Source organism: Zonotrichia leucophrys, chromosome 5 (genome assembly GCF_028769735.1).
Source record: "Zonotrichia leucophrys gambelii isolate GWCS_2022_RI chromosome 5, RI_Zleu_2.0, whole genome shotgun sequence".
NCBI lineage: Eukaryota > Metazoa > Chordata > Aves > Passeriformes > Passerellidae > Zonotrichia > Zonotrichia leucophrys.
The window spans coordinates 32,176,368-32,196,107 of NC_088175.1; the positions used below are offsets into that span (position 1 = coordinate 32,176,368).

The 19,740-nt window shown below is 40.7% G+C and overlaps 1 protein-coding gene across 1 annotated transcript in view; it reads left to right on the top strand.

Annotated features, from left to right (window-relative positions):
* Nucleotides 1-3,157: 3,157 nt before the first annotated feature.
* LTK (leukocyte receptor tyrosine kinase) overlaps nucleotides 3,158-19,740 on the top strand; it is a 93,556-nt gene continuing 76,973 nt past the window's right edge. The window contains exon 1 of the mRNA XM_064714788.1: nucleotides 3,158-3,274. Within this exon, the coding sequence (XP_064570858.1) occupies nucleotides 3,232-3,274 (43 nt within the window). The 5' untranslated portion in view covers nucleotides 3,158-3,231. The remainder of the gene's footprint in view (nucleotides 3,275-19,740) is intronic.

The following is a 19,740-nucleotide window of genomic DNA, read 5'->3' on the forward strand; positions in this document are numbered from 1 at the left end:
GCGGTGTTGGAGTTATGTGAACATTTGTCTTGCTTGGTGTCCCATGTAGAAATGCATTTTGGAGCAATCACCAATCAAAGCTTTTTTCTGTTATATGGGAAATATTTCCCACTGTTTATAATTTTTGTCTCCTGAGCGTACAGGTAAGTGAAAACCTTTTTTATGGCACTGACCAGACCTCCATTGCTGAAGCTCTGCTTGCTTAGCAGCTGAGTGCCTCATCTCCCTTCAGTTCTGAGGCATTTTCTTGGTAGCATGGTTGGAACTTCCCTTGCAACCCTATTCCAAATGTTTTTGACATGGGTTAGATTTCTGCGTTGTGTTTGCAAGAGTCGATGCCCTCAGATGAATGTAAGAATAGCATAAACACATCTTCTTCCCTCTCCTGGGCTCCAGTAGGTTGCTCCTGTGCTACTGAGCCAAAGATGGTATCATTATTTAAGACTAGTGGGTTTTTCAGTTGCTGGTGCCCAGATTCTGGCAGTGCTCTAGTGCATAAGTGCCCAATTTAAAAGCTTGTTGTTGTCCCAGTTCTTTCCAGACTGGCAGTTCATCTCTCGGATGATGCAGCATTGTCCACTGCTCCTAATTACTTCTACAGAGGTTTCCTCTGCATTAGTTGTGTTGCAGCCATTCTCTTGTGCTGCTGTTGGGCTTCTTCCCTTTTGATGCATGCTCTTTTATCACTTGCACACTGTTGGTGAGTGGCACTTGCTTTCAATTCCTATCCCACTTCCAAATGCTGGCATTGTTCTGATTCCTATTGTTTACATACTCAGTATATCTTGTAATACTTTTCATTGTAATATTTTTCATTCATCTGTTGCATCTTGTGATATTTTTCATTCATCTGTTTTTCTGTGTTCTGTCATTTATCATTAAAATCTTTCATTCCCTAAAATATCAGTTTTTGTCTGGTCTGGGTGAATCCTTTACTTGACAAATGTGGGTTATCTTGCTGAGGATTAATTATGGACCTTCCAGTAGACCAAGGTCTACTTTGGTTACCCAGAGCTCAAGCTCTCAAAAGTGTCTGATGAGGCAGTTTGTCAGAGATTAGTCACCTAATCTTCTGCTTTTGCCCTCTGCTTAAAGCATCACATGCATCTATCTATTTTTTATAGAATGCCTCGCATTTCTGTAATGAGCCTCAGAATTCATCTGTCTTTGCCAAACTAAATGAAAACCAGTTCCATAACCATGGAAAATTGTCGCAGAATGAGGACTTTGTCGGGGATGAGCCATTTGTCTGTGAGGGGAGACTCGGACACTCAATATGAGTGATAAGCAAGTTCCCTTTATTGAAGAGAGCATCAGACACTTATACAACAAGTAATAAGCTCATGAATATTCTGTAATTTACACTGTCCATTGGCCACACCACAACATCAGCTCTTCCCCATTCCTTGGGGGTTACATCTCTCTTTTCTCATGTGTCTTTCACTATTTGTTATCATACTACAGCTAGGCCCAAGGACACACTATCTTGCAGGTGCAGGAGTTGGAATTAGCCACAGCTTTGTAATTTTCCAGTCTCCAGCAGCTAAATTCCCAACAGAAAATACAAATTTCCTTAAAGCAATATTAACAGAAACAGTGTCTGCTGCTGCTATGAGTTCCTTGAAGATGCAGACTGTTTACATTTCTGTTCATGGGAGGGTTTAGGTAAGTATGGAAATTTCCTGAAGTGCCCCTACTTTTTACCAATTGGGAGTAAAAAATTACCTGCTTTGTAATCCCAGAGCTTCAGCCAAGATATTTATTTATGAAGAGATGGAAAGCTGGCAGCTTTCTCTCTCTCTCTCTCTCTTTTTTTCCTTTTTTTTTTTTTTAATTTGTGATTTCTGGTCTTGATCTTTTACTTTGCTTAGGAGACATTTCATAGAAATTTAACCAGTAAGCAACTTATAATGTCTGTCCTCTTGCTACCATACTTCTGTAATTGATGTGGCCATAGATGAAAGCCTCAGAATGATATTTGCTTCCAAATCATCCAGGTTGTGTTAAAAATATGCTTCTCTAAATCTGCTGAAAGTAGCAATATGTTGCTGAACAAAAAGCAATTTTCTAGATCCAGATAAATTATTAAGATACAAAAATAAAATCTACCCTTCAGTGCTGCATAGATATTGGTAGGAAGACCCAGAGAAGGTTAAGTAAATTAATTAAATTTTTAGTCTATTCTGTGAACCAGAATTAAACATGGAAGGCAGGCTTCTGCTTTGTAAGTGCCAGCCCCACCAGACATATAAGGGCTTTAATTCAGGTCAGCTCCAAATCTCTCCAGTTTCTACATTTTGAATGGTATTTTACTCAAGACCCAGGTACTACCTGTTAAATTCACAACAACCACAATGAATTATGCTAATTTGGACTAAAGCACCCCTAATTCAGAGTAAAAGTATCCACCTGGAGAATTAGTCATAAAGAATGCATTCTGATTATAAAAAGAACATCAATTTTAGAATAAACTCCCCATGAAGGAAAGACACACCTGCAAAGAGATTGAAGGTGGAGTGAACTAGTGCAGTTGAAATGCTGATGGTCATGAAGAAAACGGAGTTTGGAGTGAAGTGTTTAAAGAGCAGATGCCCAAGCTGGCAGGGGAGAGCCCACACTTGGCTGTGCTGCGGGTCCTCACTGTGTGTCTCCAACAGAGGCTTGTCTTGCTCGGGAGCTAAGTGGTTATAAGCGACCCGAGGGGAAGAGAAAGGTGGGAATCTAGGCTGTGTATATAGGTCCAATTTCTCTTTCAGGGCAGCCGGTGAACACACTTCCAGGCCGTGGGAATCCTCTCTATCATCTTAAATATGAGCTGAGCTTAGTCCGGGGGGGTGCATGAGTCTCGTGTGTGTCATTGGGCCAGCTGTAAGGGAAGACGGAGAGAGGGGAACGACCCAGTTAGATTACGAATTCATCTTGTCCTGATGAATACTAATGCCTCAGAATTTATAGATGGATGTGTTCGTGTCTGAAGCAACTGCCTTGTGAATTTGCTGATCGTGCAGGAGCGGTATGCAAAACGGGAGGAGGAGGAGGCAGGGAAGGGAGGGTGGCTCTAGGACCCATACGAGCCTTCCCGAGCAGGAGGTGGGAATTTTCCTCCAAGGCAGCAGGAGCCCGAGCCCGGTCTCAGAGCTCCAGCGGAGCCCGCAGGAAGAGCCTGGCACGTCCCCTCCACAGCTCCACAGCCGCGCACGCGGGTGGGACCAGCCCGCACCCCGCAGAGCCATGAACCGGCTACCACAGCTGCTGCTGTGGGTCACTGCAGTGGGTAAGGAACTTATTTTTCATCCCTCTCATCTCCTTATTTTGCAAAGCCCTTCTTCTACCCAGAGGCTTAGACTTATTTCAGTGCCCCTTCCCTTTTACCTTTAAAACCAGAAAATCATTATTTTCAGAACAGTAGGGAAAAAAGGAGGGTTGGGGTTTGAAAGAGCTGGCATGAAACATATGTGAAGCATGTGACATGGAGGAAAATAAATCTTGATTGTAAGTAAATTTTGTTCACTGAAACGAGTAGGCAATCTGTAGTTTTAGAAAAGCTGCTGCTCTCGAGGCTCTGAGGCTGGATGCAGGCAGTCACAGTACAAGGGTTTGGCATGAAACTAACAGCTATACCCTAGGACCATTTTGCTTCTCTGGCTGTGGGATTGTTTTCTTAGGGGCTGTTTTGGAGAGGGGGATAAGAGTAATGTTCCAGGAGCAGTGGAGGTTGCTTACAGGAAAAGGTGCAGTTTGGAGAGGATGCTTTGTCTAAGCAGAGAGATGAGGAACATGGATAAAGAGAGGAGTAAGTACTGGGACTATGAAAGGGGGACTTATGAGCTCCCACCTATAAAGTGGTTCTCAGGCTAAGTTTTGAATGGAATCTTTGTGCTACTCTGTTTGTCACTGTTAGCTTTGGTTCTGAAGTACAACAAAAGAAAAGAAGTGACAGTAGGAGAGAAGAAGAGGGATATTAGGAGGGAAGCTGCAGGAATAGTAGAGAAGTTGGGAGGTGGCATCATCCATGCAACCAATGACGAGAGAAAAAAGTAGGAGTGGGACACATATACTTGATGTGTACAGTAGCAAGCAAATTTGTTATAAATATTAGGAAAGAAATGCCTCTATCAGGACACGCTGAACTTCTCAGAGAGCTGCAGTTACAGTAGTACCCCCAGTGTAGATACAGTGACTACAGCGTGACCCTTAGACAGGACCAGGAGACACTTTGTATTTCTCAGTGTAACAGAGAAATGTAACTGGTGTAACTTCCAGGCACGAAAGGAAGAAAGGCAAACAGGTTGTTGGGCGCTGCAGCTAGCTCTAGCTAGAGCAGTGCATTTCCTCTCTCTGGCTAAATGATGAACTTGTATATATTTACTTTTATATGCAGACACACAGCGACGTCAGTTTCTAAGCAGGTTTTATAATTTATTTCTATTTACAATTGCATGCCAAGACATAGCACAGAGTTTTTGAGTTCAGGCTTTTTCTGGCCTTTTATTTCTGTTGGGAGGAAGGAGGTTGTTTTACTGTCGAAGGGTCCCAGGACAAGTGTACCTCATGCAAGCAGAACTGTATGTCCCTACCTCAGCTTTCATGGCATGTGGTCTCATCAAGAATTGCTGAGTATCTTTCCAGTGTTTTTGGTGGAATGGCTTTCAACATACAAGAAATGTTAATGTAAGGAATAATAACTATATTTGCTGTATATCCAAGTCTGTGATATGAAGCATGTCTGTATTAGGAAAGAGATTTTAAAAAGGGTGTGTTACAGAGAGAGTAAGCAAAGAGCTAAATGAAAATAAATGTACATTTTACAATCTCTGTCCAAACTTCTGCCAAAAATAATCTCAATCTCTGGAGGAGTTTTCAATGCATGAGCATTTAACTATGTAGCTGCTGTCATAATCTTCACATGGAGGTTGCTTGCCTCACTATGGGGGCTATTGTGGTCAGCTCTCAGACTCTATAGTCTATTAGTTCAAAAACCACTTGTATTTCCACTGTACAATTTTTACTGAGGCATGTTCTTGGAGTGGCTTTACATTTCCTTATTTATTTGGAAAGTCCAAGATCATAAGTGATGAAGGATATTGCAGGTCTTCTTTTCACTCTTTTATTTTCCTGGCTGGCATACATATTTCTGATGAGCTCTATCATAAAAGGATGATTTCAGAGTTCGTATCCACCAACAATTTTTGGCACATGGAAACACTGGAGGATGTTGCAAGTTCCTCTTGGTGCAAAAATTAAGACACTATGAGAAAATTCAGAAGGTTGTAGAGAACAATAGCAGGAAAAAACCCTCAGAAAAAGAAGCACCAAACCAAAGGTAACAAAAACAGGAAAATACTTAATCCACAGGTATACATTGTTCTGCGTCAAAGCAACTTCACAGTCTTTTTGAGGCTGAGGTTGCACACTAGCCTCAGGTCTCAGGAGGTGGTTGGGAAGAAGGTGAAAAAAACCACCAGATGAATGTCTGGGAAAATTTCCTTTTTATTTTAAGCACCAGTATTACTTTGAACCTTCGTATTGGATTATATTCTTTTGATTACTTGAGCTTGGTAAGGGGTGGGTAGGTCAGTCCTTTTCTGTTCTGTGAGAGACCAGGCTGTGCTTGGCTAGATGTCATAGTCTTGCCTTTGATTGTGGAGAGCCAACTATCTGCAAAATTACAGCACAGCACACATCCTGAGCAAACCTCAAACACCTTTCCAAATGTGTGGTCATGTTTGTGCCATTGCTCAGAGTGTAGCTATTGAGTATAACCACAGTCCATGAGATAATATTGGTAGAGGCACTTTGTCAGGATTTCTCTGCAGTCCCTTCCAACACTTGCAGTGCCGCCATCACAGCATAGGGTAACTTGGGTTTAATTTCAGCCCAGTGAATAGTTATGGTTTTGGGTTTTTTTGAATCCTTTCTGAGGCGGAGAAGCATAGGAAGGTTGATGGCAGGTTTAGGAGTAAGACAGCTTTTCTTTTGTTTGTGGAATGGTATATCAGCACGGCAATGATGAACGCCCCATTCCTGGGTGCTTGCATTTGTCTAACTAACAGTTTTCAGAAGCCCCAAAAAATTAGTTTCTCTCCCTGGATTTATATACCTCTCAGGACTGAATTTGTCTGTTTTGTAAAAGGAGTATAAAATGGCTTAAGTTTAGTCAGTCCACATTGTGCAGGAAGATACAGGAGTATTTTATTTTGTTGTAAACCAGCTTACGATAAACCAGTGCATCTATTTCACTTAGACAAACCTTTAGTGCTTTGTGTATCCCTTTGTTGGAGGAGAGCATGCCAAGCATGGAAGGGATGAGGCCCTGTGTTCTCTTTTGTCTCTTCAATGAAGAACTTTTTTCTTATTTTCTTCTTCTTGTGCCTATCTCTGCTCAGTTAAAGTAGCACACAGGTACAATAGTGATTTCACTTAAATGGTTCCAACCAGAAAAACATCAAATGATCCTTGAAATTTGTCTTAGGAGTCCTTTATTGTGCAAATGACAGCATGTCTCCATATACTGTGCCTAGTCTGAATATCCAATTCAAGGCACTATGGCTGTCACAGAAAGTCAAATATGGGATGGATGCCTTGAAAGGAAAACAAGACAGTTCTTTTTAAGTTACAAACATTACAAAGCTGTGGACTCTTTGAAATACAGTGAAAAACGATATGATAAATTTATGGGAATCCCACAGTAAGGGAGCACATGCAGGGAAACACCAGTGATTTCTAAACTGCATCAGGAGGGAGGACTAAGTTGGAGGAGGTAAAAATCAGATAGTTGTGTAAGGATAGAATGTAAGAAAATAAAGATAGTGCAGAAGGTAGTCTCACACCTGAGGAGCTGCAGCTGTACTAATCACCAAAGATTAGGAAAAGGCCTGCCCTTAATAGGCCACAGCTGTGTCCAATAAGAAGATGAGTGCTGCAAAAGAGTGGGTGAGCTGGGTGAGAGGAGATGGAGTTTGTTGGTTGTGCTGTGAAAGGGGCTGGAGTTTGTTGGTTGTGCTGTGAAGAAGGAGTCAGTGCTGTGAGGAGCTGGCCATGAGAAATGACCCAGAAGATATGGGACTTTTGCAATGAGATGACAACAGGTAGTGAGTCATGTGTAGTGTTACTTTAGAGCTGAAGTCAATGTCTTATGAGCAGCCATAGAATAAATCCATCTTTTTATCCATGCTCCATAGCTGCATAAATTTTAATTAGCCCATAAGATTAAAGTTAGAGAAAAGGATGTCTCACTCCAGTGAAGTTTCAAAAACATCTTCTATTCCCTGGTGTCCCAAACAGATCCACAGGAGGGTCCCTGTCTTCAGCCTGCTTGTATATATGAAGGAGCTCATGTTGGCTGTGCTGGTGTGTAGAAGTGCATCTGTGATATCTGTGACAAGAGCAGAGAGAAATTTTTACATTGAATTAATTTTATGAAGATTGCTGATGTTTGACACTAAGGTGATTCATAAAGTGCTCTAGGCTTTGAGCTGCTACATGTGGTCATTTGCTTTGTATGTGTACTAGTTAGTTCATACTGAGACATTCAAACAAATCTACATGTATAAATTTTTTTAATTTCAAACTTTTGCTCAGAAAAACCTTGCATTCAAAAATCTGAAATATTTATTTAAAAAGCCTAAAACATGTTTAGTTTTTACATTAACTGTTCTAGTCCAGCACTCCCTGAAATAGGTTGGTCTTTGTAATTTTATAAAACTTTTGATTCAGAAGACTTTTAGGTTAACCTGTGACAGGTTTTTGTTTGTTTTGATTTTTTAAAATTTCTTGTGGCTTGCCAATGACTTGGAAAATCCTGTATTAAAACTTCCCAGTTATCTTATAATACCACATTACTGTTTGTACTTAGATTTGTCATGCAGGTCATTGTCCTTAGGCTGATGCTCATTACTCTACATGCAGACTGTTTGTAGCTTGGTATTGGATCAAATTACTCAGAAATAAAAGGTTTTTGCAAACCTTTAGTAAAACAAGAAACAGAGAGCAGCAGCTGAGAGGAGAGGCAGGTGAGCCTGCCTATCCAGAAATAAATGGAGAGGAAGGAACCCACAGAGTTCATAGTTAATACAACATGATGGATATCTATGGGAATACAGTTACAGCCATGCAACATCTTGTCTTCTGTATCTGGAGACTTTTATCTGAGACTCCTACGAGTAAGCATGATTCCTGTATTGAATCCTTAAATCAGCGGAGGAAAATAATGACAATAATTATGTTAATTAATTGGATCAGGCTTATAGTCTTTTCCTGCCTCTCAGCATCAGTCCTTCCTCTTACAATTCCTCTTCCTCCCGTTCCATTATAATTGCTCCTCTGCATCTCTCCTCTACTGGCATGTAACAAACCCAGTGCTTTGATGTAAGCTGCTAACAGCATGCACAAAGGTGAACTCCATGGTAGGTAGGGAGAGCAGGCCAGCTTGGAAAAGGGGTGAATTGTGGTGTTTGGTGAGAGGTGACTTGTAGCTGACAGATATGCTCTGGGTGCGTAGGGACAGCAGGTCCCTTAGGTCAGTTGTGCCAGGTCACACTGGTGGCCAGGAGGAACAGGTAGAGCTTTTGTTTCCAATTGTGACTCGTTCAGCACCACTAGGTTATGGAGGGCTTTTGCCTGGGGAATGTCAGGTTCCTGCCTCTTTGTGCTGCATGCGCAAGAGGGAAGTCAAGGTGTAGAACCTTTACAATTCAGCAAATGCCATGTCAGGACCTCTCCGGACCTCTGCAGTGCTTAGAGGATTACAGCTCCCAGACAAGTGGCAGGGTATCGCTGAAGCATTCTGCTTCCCTCAGGTGTGCTGTTCCCAAGAGCTTTCCTCAAGGTGCTGCGCCTCCATGTTGTGCTTTCTCCCAGTTGTGTCATACCAACACAGCTGGACCCATAAGGAGAAATGGAAACAGAGGGAAATGACTTAAAAGGAATCAGAGATGACATTCAGTCTTTTTCACCTAGAAAAAGCAACTCTGCCATATGTACTGAGTAAATAAAGAGCTCAGAATTTCAGTGAGATGTACAGTCATGGGCCAAGTGCTACATTTTTAGGAGAATTTCAGATTGGTCTTCTATATGTTTTCTTTAACACAAAGCTGGCTGTAAAAACATGAAACTTTACACAATTCTCCACTTTTTGGTGTAAAACTTCTTAAGATTTCCAGTTGGCTTTATGTTTATTTTAATTATTTTCACTGTATGATTGTTGCAGATCCCTTCCAACTGAACTATTCTATTCTCTGTGAAGGTATAAACATCCCTGGCATCGGCACTGATTGAATTAAAAAATCTATTGTACAGCAGCCTCATCAGAGTTAGTCAAGAATGAGAGAGAAATATGGAATTATAACATAGAATTATAGAATTAAATGCTGAAGTCTTTTCAAAAAGCACAGATTTATCCTTGCAATTCAGATGAACTTTTGCCCTGTCTAATGGGAGAACTCTGTCCTTTAATACGGCATCACAGATTTTCAGCTAATTGGTATCTGAAATCCCATAAGATTTGGCTTATCAGCCAAGAATAATGCATTTATTCATGTATTTCAATTGCTCAGTTAGGTTTTTTTTTCCCAGTTTGTAGCACAGCATGTGTTTGAGGGCATAAACAGCCAAACTTTCTGGAGTCAGAGCATCCACACCTCTCCTCTGTGTCTATGTTTGTGGTAATACATATTTATATATTAAAAATAGAGGAGTTGTAAAGTAACTGAATGTGACAGTAGGAAGTGACACGGAAGGATGTGATGGTGTTCTGTTGCACAGAATTACGTGCAGGAGGTGAGAAGAATCTATTCCTATATTGTTCTGGTGAAGAGTTTTTGTGTTATTCAGGGGCCAGTAGAAAACCCAAACTGCAAGATTTTCCTGCCTTGAAGCAGAACTGACCATCACATTGGAACTTCAATGAGAATGGAACCAGACAGGATACTGGTTCAGCATCACAGTTTGCTGGAATCACAATTGTCATATCAGAGGTGCTGTGGGAAGCACCTGCTTCCCTGCAGTGGTGCAGGGCTGTTTTGAGTGGCTCTGCAGCTGGGACCAAGCCCCTTTTCTGTATGCTGAGGGTGAACTCAGCCCTTGCACTTTCCCTTGTAGCTCTGCCTTACAGTATCTGCTCTGCTCTCCTGGCCTTAGGGAGGCAGGAGGAAACTGTGGGGATGCACAGAGAGGATAGGAGGTGGCCAAGGCTGGGTGGTGAAGCAGGATGGAGGAATTCTGTTCCAATGGAGATGAGGAGCCCAGCCAGTGTGGTTTTGGATTACCAAAAGGAGGGTTAGCAGCTGTCAGCCTGAACTCAAGCAACCTCAGGCAAAGCTGAATTCACTCTGGAACAGAACTGAAAAATGGCTTTTCTTCTCTCAATAACTAATTTGGCGGTTTTGCAGACCCATGTGCCTTGACTAATATTTTTAACAATATAAGGGGCATGGATGATTATGCTTAGGCACTTTTAATAACTTGGATGTCTTGATATTTTTTTAAATTTTCTGTTTCTGTTGTTATATTTAACTGCAGTTTAGATTTTCCAAGTATTTTCTGTTTATATTTTTTTCCTACCAAGCTCTGAGTGATAAAAGACCTATTTATTACTTTGACTTCAGCAAACAGAATCACAGAAAAGCACGACTGCTTAAAATTTCCATGGTTTTTAGCATGGTTTCAGAGTTTTCTCTGTGGCATTTTGATGTGTACTGTGAGTTCAGATCTCTTCACATGAGTAACACTTTTAAAGTATGTAGTTCACAACAGGAGTGTTTTCTGTGTTTATAGTCACGGCAGGAACCCAAATAGTATTTAAAACCTCTGAAGGAAGCTTTCTTTAACCCCATGCAGGCAAACAGGTCAGCCTAGAGCTTAGTGGGACACTGGACTTTATGAATCTTTTAAGCCCTGATAGCATAGTCACCACTATCACTAATATTTTTCAGCTTTCCTGAAGTCCCACATACCTCCTGGCCCTTCAAGATCTATCAGGTTCTTAGAAGAGTTTGAACTTTCCCAGAATTTGACATTGTGTTTGTCAGTTTGTTGCAGACCTAGAGACAAAAGTTAGTGAAATTTGCAAAAATAAACTTGTGAATTAATTATAAGAAAAACAAGGTGAATAAACCAAGCTGGGGTTTATTTAGCAGTGTTAAAAGGGCTTGTGTCCCAGCTATTCAGAGGGACCTAAAACTGGAAGATAGATGCAAATCTAGCTCTTTTCACCTCATTTAGGGCTGTCTTAGGTTACTCTGATGAGACTCAAGCATTTAGCTTCCCTTCCAAAATTATTTTCATTTTCATTTATAAAATTTTGGACAGGACATAGGGTTTTTATTTCTTACCTTCCTATTTTGATTCCCACAGACTTTTTCCTCTCTTATGTGCCTTCCTGCATACATATATATATGTGTGTGTGTATGTATGTATATATATATACACACACATATATGTATGTATGTGTGAAAATTAATGGAAGGAAAAATAAATGGAAAACCTCTTTGTTTTAAACATGTTGTCTTCCCTCAGTGGATACAGTTATCCAAAACTGTACACTACTTGGGGCTTGCTTGTGATTTTGTGTGATAATATTTTAATTACCTATTTTATATAGAGATTACCATTTTTGAGGGATTTGTGCTGCATGTGGGTGCACGGATTATCAGCTTTGGTAAATCTAGCCAAAAGTTATTTTTCAATTAAATTTCAGAAGAAATTACAGTCATTTTTGTACTAAGAAATATGTACAGTAAGCTGGAGGAGTTATTTTATTATTGGTAGGAATTGCTTTGTGGCTGTGAAAAAAAGGATTGATGAGAAGCAACATCGCAGTTAATTATTCTTCCAGTGAGAAAGGTGAAGGGAAACTTATATCAAGTTGTTGTTGTTTATTCCCACGCAGCAAAAAAGTCCCATGCAGCCATTCCCTCACTTCCCCACCAGTCAGAGTGGGGGGAGAATCAGAAGGGTGAAAGTCAGAAAACTCGTGGGTGGGATAAAGACAGATTGACAAGAAAACAAAAGCTGTGCACACAAACAAAACAAAACAAAGAATTTGTGCACTGCTTCCCATAGGCAGAGAGGTGGTCACCCATCTCCAGGAGGGCAGGGCCCCATAACATGCAAGGCTTACTTGGGAAGGAAAACATCATCACTCCAAACATCTTCCACTTACTTTTTCTCCCTCCCACTTTATATGCTGAGCATGATACCATATGGTCTGGAATATCCCTTTGGTCAGCTGGGGTCACCTGTCCTGGCTGTGTCTCCTTTCAATCTCCCATGCAGCCCCAGTCCCCTCACCTCTGTGGCAGCATGGAAAGCAGAAAAGGCTTCTATTCTGTATGTCCTGCTCAGCAAAAACCAAAACCATCTCTATATTATCAACCCTGTATTCAGCACCTATCCAAAATACAGCCCTGTACCAGCTGCTGTGAAGAAAACGAACTCTGCCCCAGCCAAAACCAGTACACAAGTAAGGGTAGAATTTCAGAGACAGAAGTGCTGATTCTTCTGCTGGTTTCTTAGGGCTCTTGAGACAGAGTGAACATGGAGGTCAACATCTGGGCGATGTTTAGCTTGTGTCTCCAGCTTGCATGCCCCTCTCAACCTCTCTAGGCAAGCCCCAAGTAGTAGCATGGTCTCATCTCAGCTGTCAGTCATACTGCAGGGATGATCTAGAATAAAAGCCAGCTTTCTTGGTTTGTACATCATTTTAATGTTTCAGTTATGACGTGACCCTTTTCAGCTTGTGTTCAGTACAACTGAGGATATGGTGATTGCTGCACAAGGACAAGAAGGGGATCAGTCTCAGAGTGGGGTCAAAAGGAAGGCCAGCTGGGACAGAAGGAATTGTTCTGGGAAACGCTTAGTCTGCTGGGTTTTTTCTAAGTCTCTCCCAACAGTCACTGAAACAAGTTTCTTGTGAAACCAGCCTGTAGGATTAGACACCTGATTTCAGACTATGTGAATACACCCTAATCTAGCTTCCGATGCCTGCTTTCCAATCTCTGCAAGGGAGGAAGTACTCAATGCCAGCCTTGTCAGCTTGGAGTCAGTGAGCTGGCAACTGCCTTATGAATTTGTACTACTGTGAAAACACCTACAATCCCATTGTACTAACTAAAAAAATATTTGGTTTAGCTGTCATTTAGTTCTGGTTTTGGCAGTTTATTTTTGGAACCTGTTAGGGTTTTTGCACATAGTTAACAGAACTTGTAACAGTTTTAGAGGACAAATTTGGGCTGATAGTCTGAATCCTATCACTGATGCTATGATGCTGAGGAATAAGAGATACACCATGATGTTGTATGAAGTTCAAGCCTCCCCTTTAGCCCTTCAGGCAAAATAGTCTGTTTTCAACTTTGACCCCTACCATTTACAGACTGCTGTTAAGAGGAGGTGTTCTTAAACATTTATGGATAGGACTGAATCTGTTCTGAAGGTGAAGAGTGGTTTACCTTTGTCATCTTAAAGTAAAAAAAGACAGTAAAAAAAGTTTTGAATCCAGGCTTAAATTTTGTGCACAAAATATTTCATACTCTGCAGTGCTCCAATGAGCTTTTAAAGAAACATCAGCTACATATAAGATTATTCTTCAGTGTGTCTTTTCATTCTTTGTGACACAAATGCACAAAGGGGTAAGAAATAGAGCTGGCTAAAGTACCTTTGCACAGTGTTTCTGAGATTTGCAAAGGGAAAAAGTACAGCAAGCACCATTTTCCTGGGTTTTAAATTCTCCAAGCTCAGGTTTCACAGACAGGGTTAAAAATCATCAAATTAAACATATTTATGAGCCATCTGGTTTCTGAGTCTTTCCAGTTTGTGTTTGCTATCCTGGGTAACTATTAAGTCATTTTTGTTGCTGTAATTTTCATGTCATTACATGACTCCAGAAACTGCATGTTTAAGAAAAATGCTGTAGAGAACTGAATTCAGAGTAGAATTATAAGCACTGGCAGCACTGGAGACATTTGTCATTCTTTCAGTCAACCTAACATACTACTAAAAGTAAATGTACAAATTAAATCAATTTTTTTCTTTTAATGTTTATCTAAGTTAGGCAATGCAATCTTTCAGCTCTCTTTGCCTACCTTTCTTATAATATGGTAATAAGAGTCAGATTTTCTAGGGCTAGTTTTCAGCCACAAGTTTTCCCTATGGTTTCAGGAAGATTCCTGAGCCTACAGGGTGCTGTAATCCTTGTCCTAATTTACCTATTTTATCACCCTTATTCAGATGTGGTGAGATATAAAACAGCGTATGTTCTAGTTCCTTCAATTAGATCCAGTGCACAGAATTACAGATTTTTTTTTCCATTTTATAGTAAAATATAATTAAGAAGACTCTATAACTCCATTTCAGTGGAAATTTGCTTTGAAAAAAAAATTGCTCTTTCACATTGAATGCTGGGTTACTGATTAAGTTTTCTAACAGCTTTGGCTTTTCCATTGGTAGAGGGACAAAAGTGTTTTCCTTAAAAAATGTGCATTTGTATTTTTCTTCCATAAAGTATCCTTATCTGCTCCTGAGAAGGCACAGCACTGATGCATAGATGCAAAATGCCTTCTTTTTTTTCCTCTGGTGACCTAGTTGATATTCTTCATGCCACCTCTGTCATTTGTGACACTGAGTCAATTTTCAGAGTATGGTTTCACCTTACGAGGAAAGAGAAGGAAGGAGATGCCTGTAATTGCTGGTGTTTGTTTTCTACGTGCAACCTAATGCTTATGCTATTTGAAGAAATTTTGTGAATGCTACTAGAATACACTAACCAGTTCTCTTTCTCACTCTGCCTTGTCATTTTGACAGAGCTGTGTTCTGTTACCAGTTTTCCAAAGTCAAATTCAGTTTTATGGGTTTTGGAACCTTTCTGGCTATTTTGTGTGCTGTGCAAAGCCGTTCCCAATTCCCTGCACTTTATTATCCCTGATGTTTGTCTTGCTCTTTTGCATGCATCTTGGTTACCCTTAGACACAGTGGATAGCAGTACCTGGCATGCTGATCTCAGTGAAGGATGCACTGGCATCTTTACGTCTTGTAAGAAGTACACAGCTTATTTATCTCATTTCCTTACTTGCACCTGGCACGAACTTTAAAAACATGCAAAACAATCACCTCATCACTCTATGCTTTTACTTTCAAAGCCCAGATAACCAGATGCACAAAGAGAAGGAATAGGCATATGCAAAATAGAGCACACATTACTCTGGCTATGTGTGCTTTGGAGCCAGGAGTTCCTTATAGAAGCAGAAGATGCCATGATGCAGAGAAGGCATTTGAAATCTTGGCTGACAAGCTGTTTAATAAACTGCTTGAACTTGTGCTCAGTTTCACATTCCGCCTCTGAGTGTTTGTTTGACTGCTTTCCTCTTCTGAAGTCCAGCTGGCATTGAGAGGCTCAGGTACTAGGAAGCACATTTGGGAGTCTCGGCTGGCACTGGCAGACTCCACATGCTGCTGGAGTACTTGCTGGCAAAGCTGTGGCCCCTACCTTGGAAGCTGGCAACAATTTCTAGCTGAGGCTGTAAGAGAGATGTCTGAAAGGTGTCTGACTCAAGAGCTGCAAGGCTGGGGAGCTAATAGGAGGGGAAGGTGTTTGTCCACCTTCACTGGCGCAGTAATGGCACTCTCTTCAGACACACAAGCCTGGGCACTGCACTGTGTGCCCTCAACATGTTGCTGTGCAGACACAGCGGTGTCCATGACTGCCTTCAAAGCCAGGTGCAGGCCTCCCTGTGCCCTGCATGCTTCAGCCTGCTCCTTCACAAGGTTGTACCAATGAGGCCTGTCTTTGTAGTGTCCTGGGAATGAAGCTGGCTTCCCACCATCCCTGAGAGTAACTTCAAAAGCTAGTCTTCTCTCAGAACGCTCTGAGTGTAGGAGACAGTGAAGTAGATATTCAGTGTCCCAACAAAAACTACTTCTACCCAGACATCCAAAAATTGAAATATAGGAGGATAAGGTAACAGATTCTAGCTTGGATTTTTCAGATATGGTTATGACATAGGACAGGGTATGCAGCAGTTTCTTCTAACACAAGATGGAATTACTTCCTTTATGGAGGAACACATGTAGATATAGATGTATACATTTCTTAACCTGTGTCTATGTGCGTGCCTTGATTATGTATGAATGCTGTTAATGTAAACCTATAATTAAGTCACTGTTACAATTATTGTAAACCCTATTGAATTGATTACTTTATAATTGTTAAATCAGTTAATGATTAAGTGCTGCTAAACTCTTCTCTACCCTTATCTTTCATGTTTATAAGTTTGATTTGATTTTCCTTTTTTTTTTTGTTTCATTCATTTGGTAAGTAATAGATTGAAGCTAGTCACTGAACTCTGTTAAAAGTTACAAATTAATATGAAAACTTGCTTTTTGCCAGAAGATTTAACTCTGATTCTTTAAACAGCACAAACCACTTATTTGCAACAGAGGGCAATGCAAATAGAATCACAGAATTATTTAGGTTGGAAAATATATTTGAATCCAGTTGTTAATCCAGCGCTGCTAAGTCCACCACTAAACCATGTCCATGCGTACCAAATCTACACGTCTTTTGAACATTTTCAGGGACAGTGATTCCACCACTTTCCTGCACAACCTGTTCCACCCTTTCAGCAAAGAAACTTTTCCTGATGTCCAGTCTAAACTTCCCCTGGCACAACTTGAGGGCACATTTTCTTGTCCTGTTACTTGTTATCTGTCAGAAGAGGCCAACCCCACCTGACTAGAATCTCTTTTCAGGTAGTTGTAGACAGAGATAAGGTCTCCCCTCAGCCTCCCCCAGCTCCCTCAGCCTCTCCTTGTAAGGCTTTTGTTCCAGAGCCTTCACCAGCTCCGTTGCCCTTCTCTGGACATGCTTCAGCACCTCAATGTCTTTCTTGTATTGAGAGGCATCGACATGTGCTTCCAAAAGAATATACTACTTACTCTTGACTGTGCAGTTCCCTTAGAGTGCATAGGTTGTGCTGTGTCACACCTTCTCGTTACTGTAAATAAAGTGAGGTTTGTACTCTGCTTGCAAAGAAGCAATAGCTTTTATTGCGATACCACATAACTGGCTGTTGTGGCAACAGGGATTCTTGGAAGTTCTTGGGACACTTCTGGTATTTACAGTGTCATTTGCAACTTCCTGACCTGGAGATGTTGAGGCTTTTCAGGAGAAGCTGGTACAGAAAGGATGTTTTGAAATGTATGACTCTGTGAGAGATCTGGAAGAAGTTCTGTTGAACACTCTCTCCTCTGTTGGGATGATATCTAGTTGAGTACCAAGTGGGCAATGAGAACACTTGATAAACATACATAGAAAAAAACCAGGACTACTCAAATATGTGTTTGGTCTTTTCCTATGGATTATGATCTGCCAATTACAGCTACAATTTCAGGCTGTTTAGGACTGAAAAGGTAAAATTATATGCTGGGTGTGAGTAGTCTACACGTAGTCTAAATGTACAGAAACTGACAGGTGTGCTGCATTTGGTGGGTATAAATCAAGAAACTCATCCTTGGTCTGGTAGTGCCTTTCTGGATATCAGAAGAGTGTGCACTGGAAATGTAGGAATTGTGGGCAATAAAGAGCCTTTCAAGCAGCGTCTGTGTTAACTGTTATAAACTATGTGCTGCTGTGAGTAAAGAACTTCAGTCTTTTATTAAGGACTCCATGTTAATATACTGCATTGGGGGCAGATTAACTTTAGGACTTGTGATTCAGGCTTTTAATGAGGATGAACAGAGAAGAAAACTGCAATAACTCTTGACCTCATGTTGTTTTCCTCATTGTGCTGGCTGGTGTCCTGGGAGCAAAGAACGAAGGTTGTCTGCTGTTCTTATGTTGTTCATTTGAGGACTGAAGAATAGAAATCTAATTTTTCTTCCTTGCATGGACAGCTCTGGACTAACCCTTTGCCAGTTAAGAAACTGGCAGCCCTAGGCCAGCAGTAGTCACACATTGATCTTTAGGGACACTCTACTGGAATATGTAATATCCTTCATAATTCTCTGATAAAAGCCTGGCTAAAGCTGAAAGGAGCTGATGATCTCCTACTGTTCCTCTCCTATCACCTCCAGAGAGTGAGTGCTCTTCTTGTGAACCCAAAAGAACTTAGTACATCACAAGGTAAGTGGTGGTAAAAGTGATCTGGCCTCCAGCAGTCACAGAGTTTCATGGATTCGCTCTAATAGAATACAGTTTTATTTTCTCTTGCACAAACCCAAGAGCTTGATATGAGATATCCAGAGAATTCAATATTTATGTGTTCTGTTTGTATCTAGTGTGTTTTATGTTCTTGTTTCTCATGCAAATAAACGCTTTCTAGATATATCCAGAAATGCATCCAATTATGTTTCTTTACTGCCTATAAATTAAATAGCTCAGGACTGTCCCCAGTCATTTTCTTTCAGGCACTACTTTTTTCATTAGTGTTTAATCAAATTACCCACGGTCTGAAAGGAAGTCAGAAATTTTTCCAAGAATCTTTGTTTTTTGCAGACACCCATTCTGGTTTCTCTTGTTTTGATATTCTTGCACTGATTTCTCACTGAGGTGGTGGGTTTTTTGTGACATTCTCATCTCCATGATGAAGCTTGAGGTAACTGAAACATCTTTAAAAGCAACGAAGGACAGAGACCCCCTTGTCTTAAAATGGATCAGATCAGTGCTCGTGTTGTCTATGACCTATCAGCCATTTGGATTTTCTACTACTCATTCCCTTCCATGAAACCATCTGAATGTAAGGACTGGAGGATATTTTCAAAGCCGTTCATCGGTGTTAAAAGTATCAGAATAGCCACAATATTGTTGGCTGTGCCACCCTCTTGAGTAATTCATAAAGGTGTCAAACCCTGAGGCTCACCCTTGCGGTAATGAGAGACGGTAATCTGAGGCCCTCTTCCTTGGCAGGATAGACATTCTCAACTTCACTGTTTTTGTTTTGGGACTGATTCTGAAGGGCTCCTTTAAAGGAAAGGAGGAGCTCATTATATTCAAGGACTTTGTGTCAGAAATAAAGTAAAAGCCTTTATGGGAAATATCCCTGCTTAGCTGCATTCCAGTCAGAAGCGTGATATTGTAGCCCAAAGATTTAGTCTCTAAATCACATTTCACTCCCTAAACCACACTTTACTCTCTTGGAAGCCAAAAATAAAATAAAATGAAATGTAAAGGATGCTTTCAGTCCTAGTCATTATTTACAACACAACGGTCTGTCTTCTGTTTTATATGTTCTGAGAGCAGTGGAAATATCGGACTTATCATCCTCACTGTCTTCTACATTTCTTTACTAGGGGAAAATAAATGATAAAACTGAAATCCAGGTGATTGCTTTTCTGTTTGCAGAGTCAGTTTCCTACCAGAACCAGAGTGGTACAATCCATGCATCTTGGTTATTTTGTTTTAGGCCATGAGCAAAAGCTGTCTTATTTTTTCAACACAAAGGTGATTTTTTTGGATCAAAAAATAAAGTTCAGGTCTTGGCACAAATTACAGAAGTGTCTTTAAAAATAAGGAAATAGTTTGCCAAAAAACAATAAGGTAGTCTAAGTTATCCCTGACTTTTAGATCTTTCAGGAAGTTCTGAATTCCAGGGCTGTCCCACCCACTTGAATTCTGTTACACAAAGATCATTGCTCACAGCAGTAATTCCAATTGCCATTTGAAAAAAGATTCTGCACCTCTTTCATTGTACTGGCTGTGAGTGAAGACATTCATAACGGAGAGTCATCTTTCAGATGGTAAATGCTGTGAAT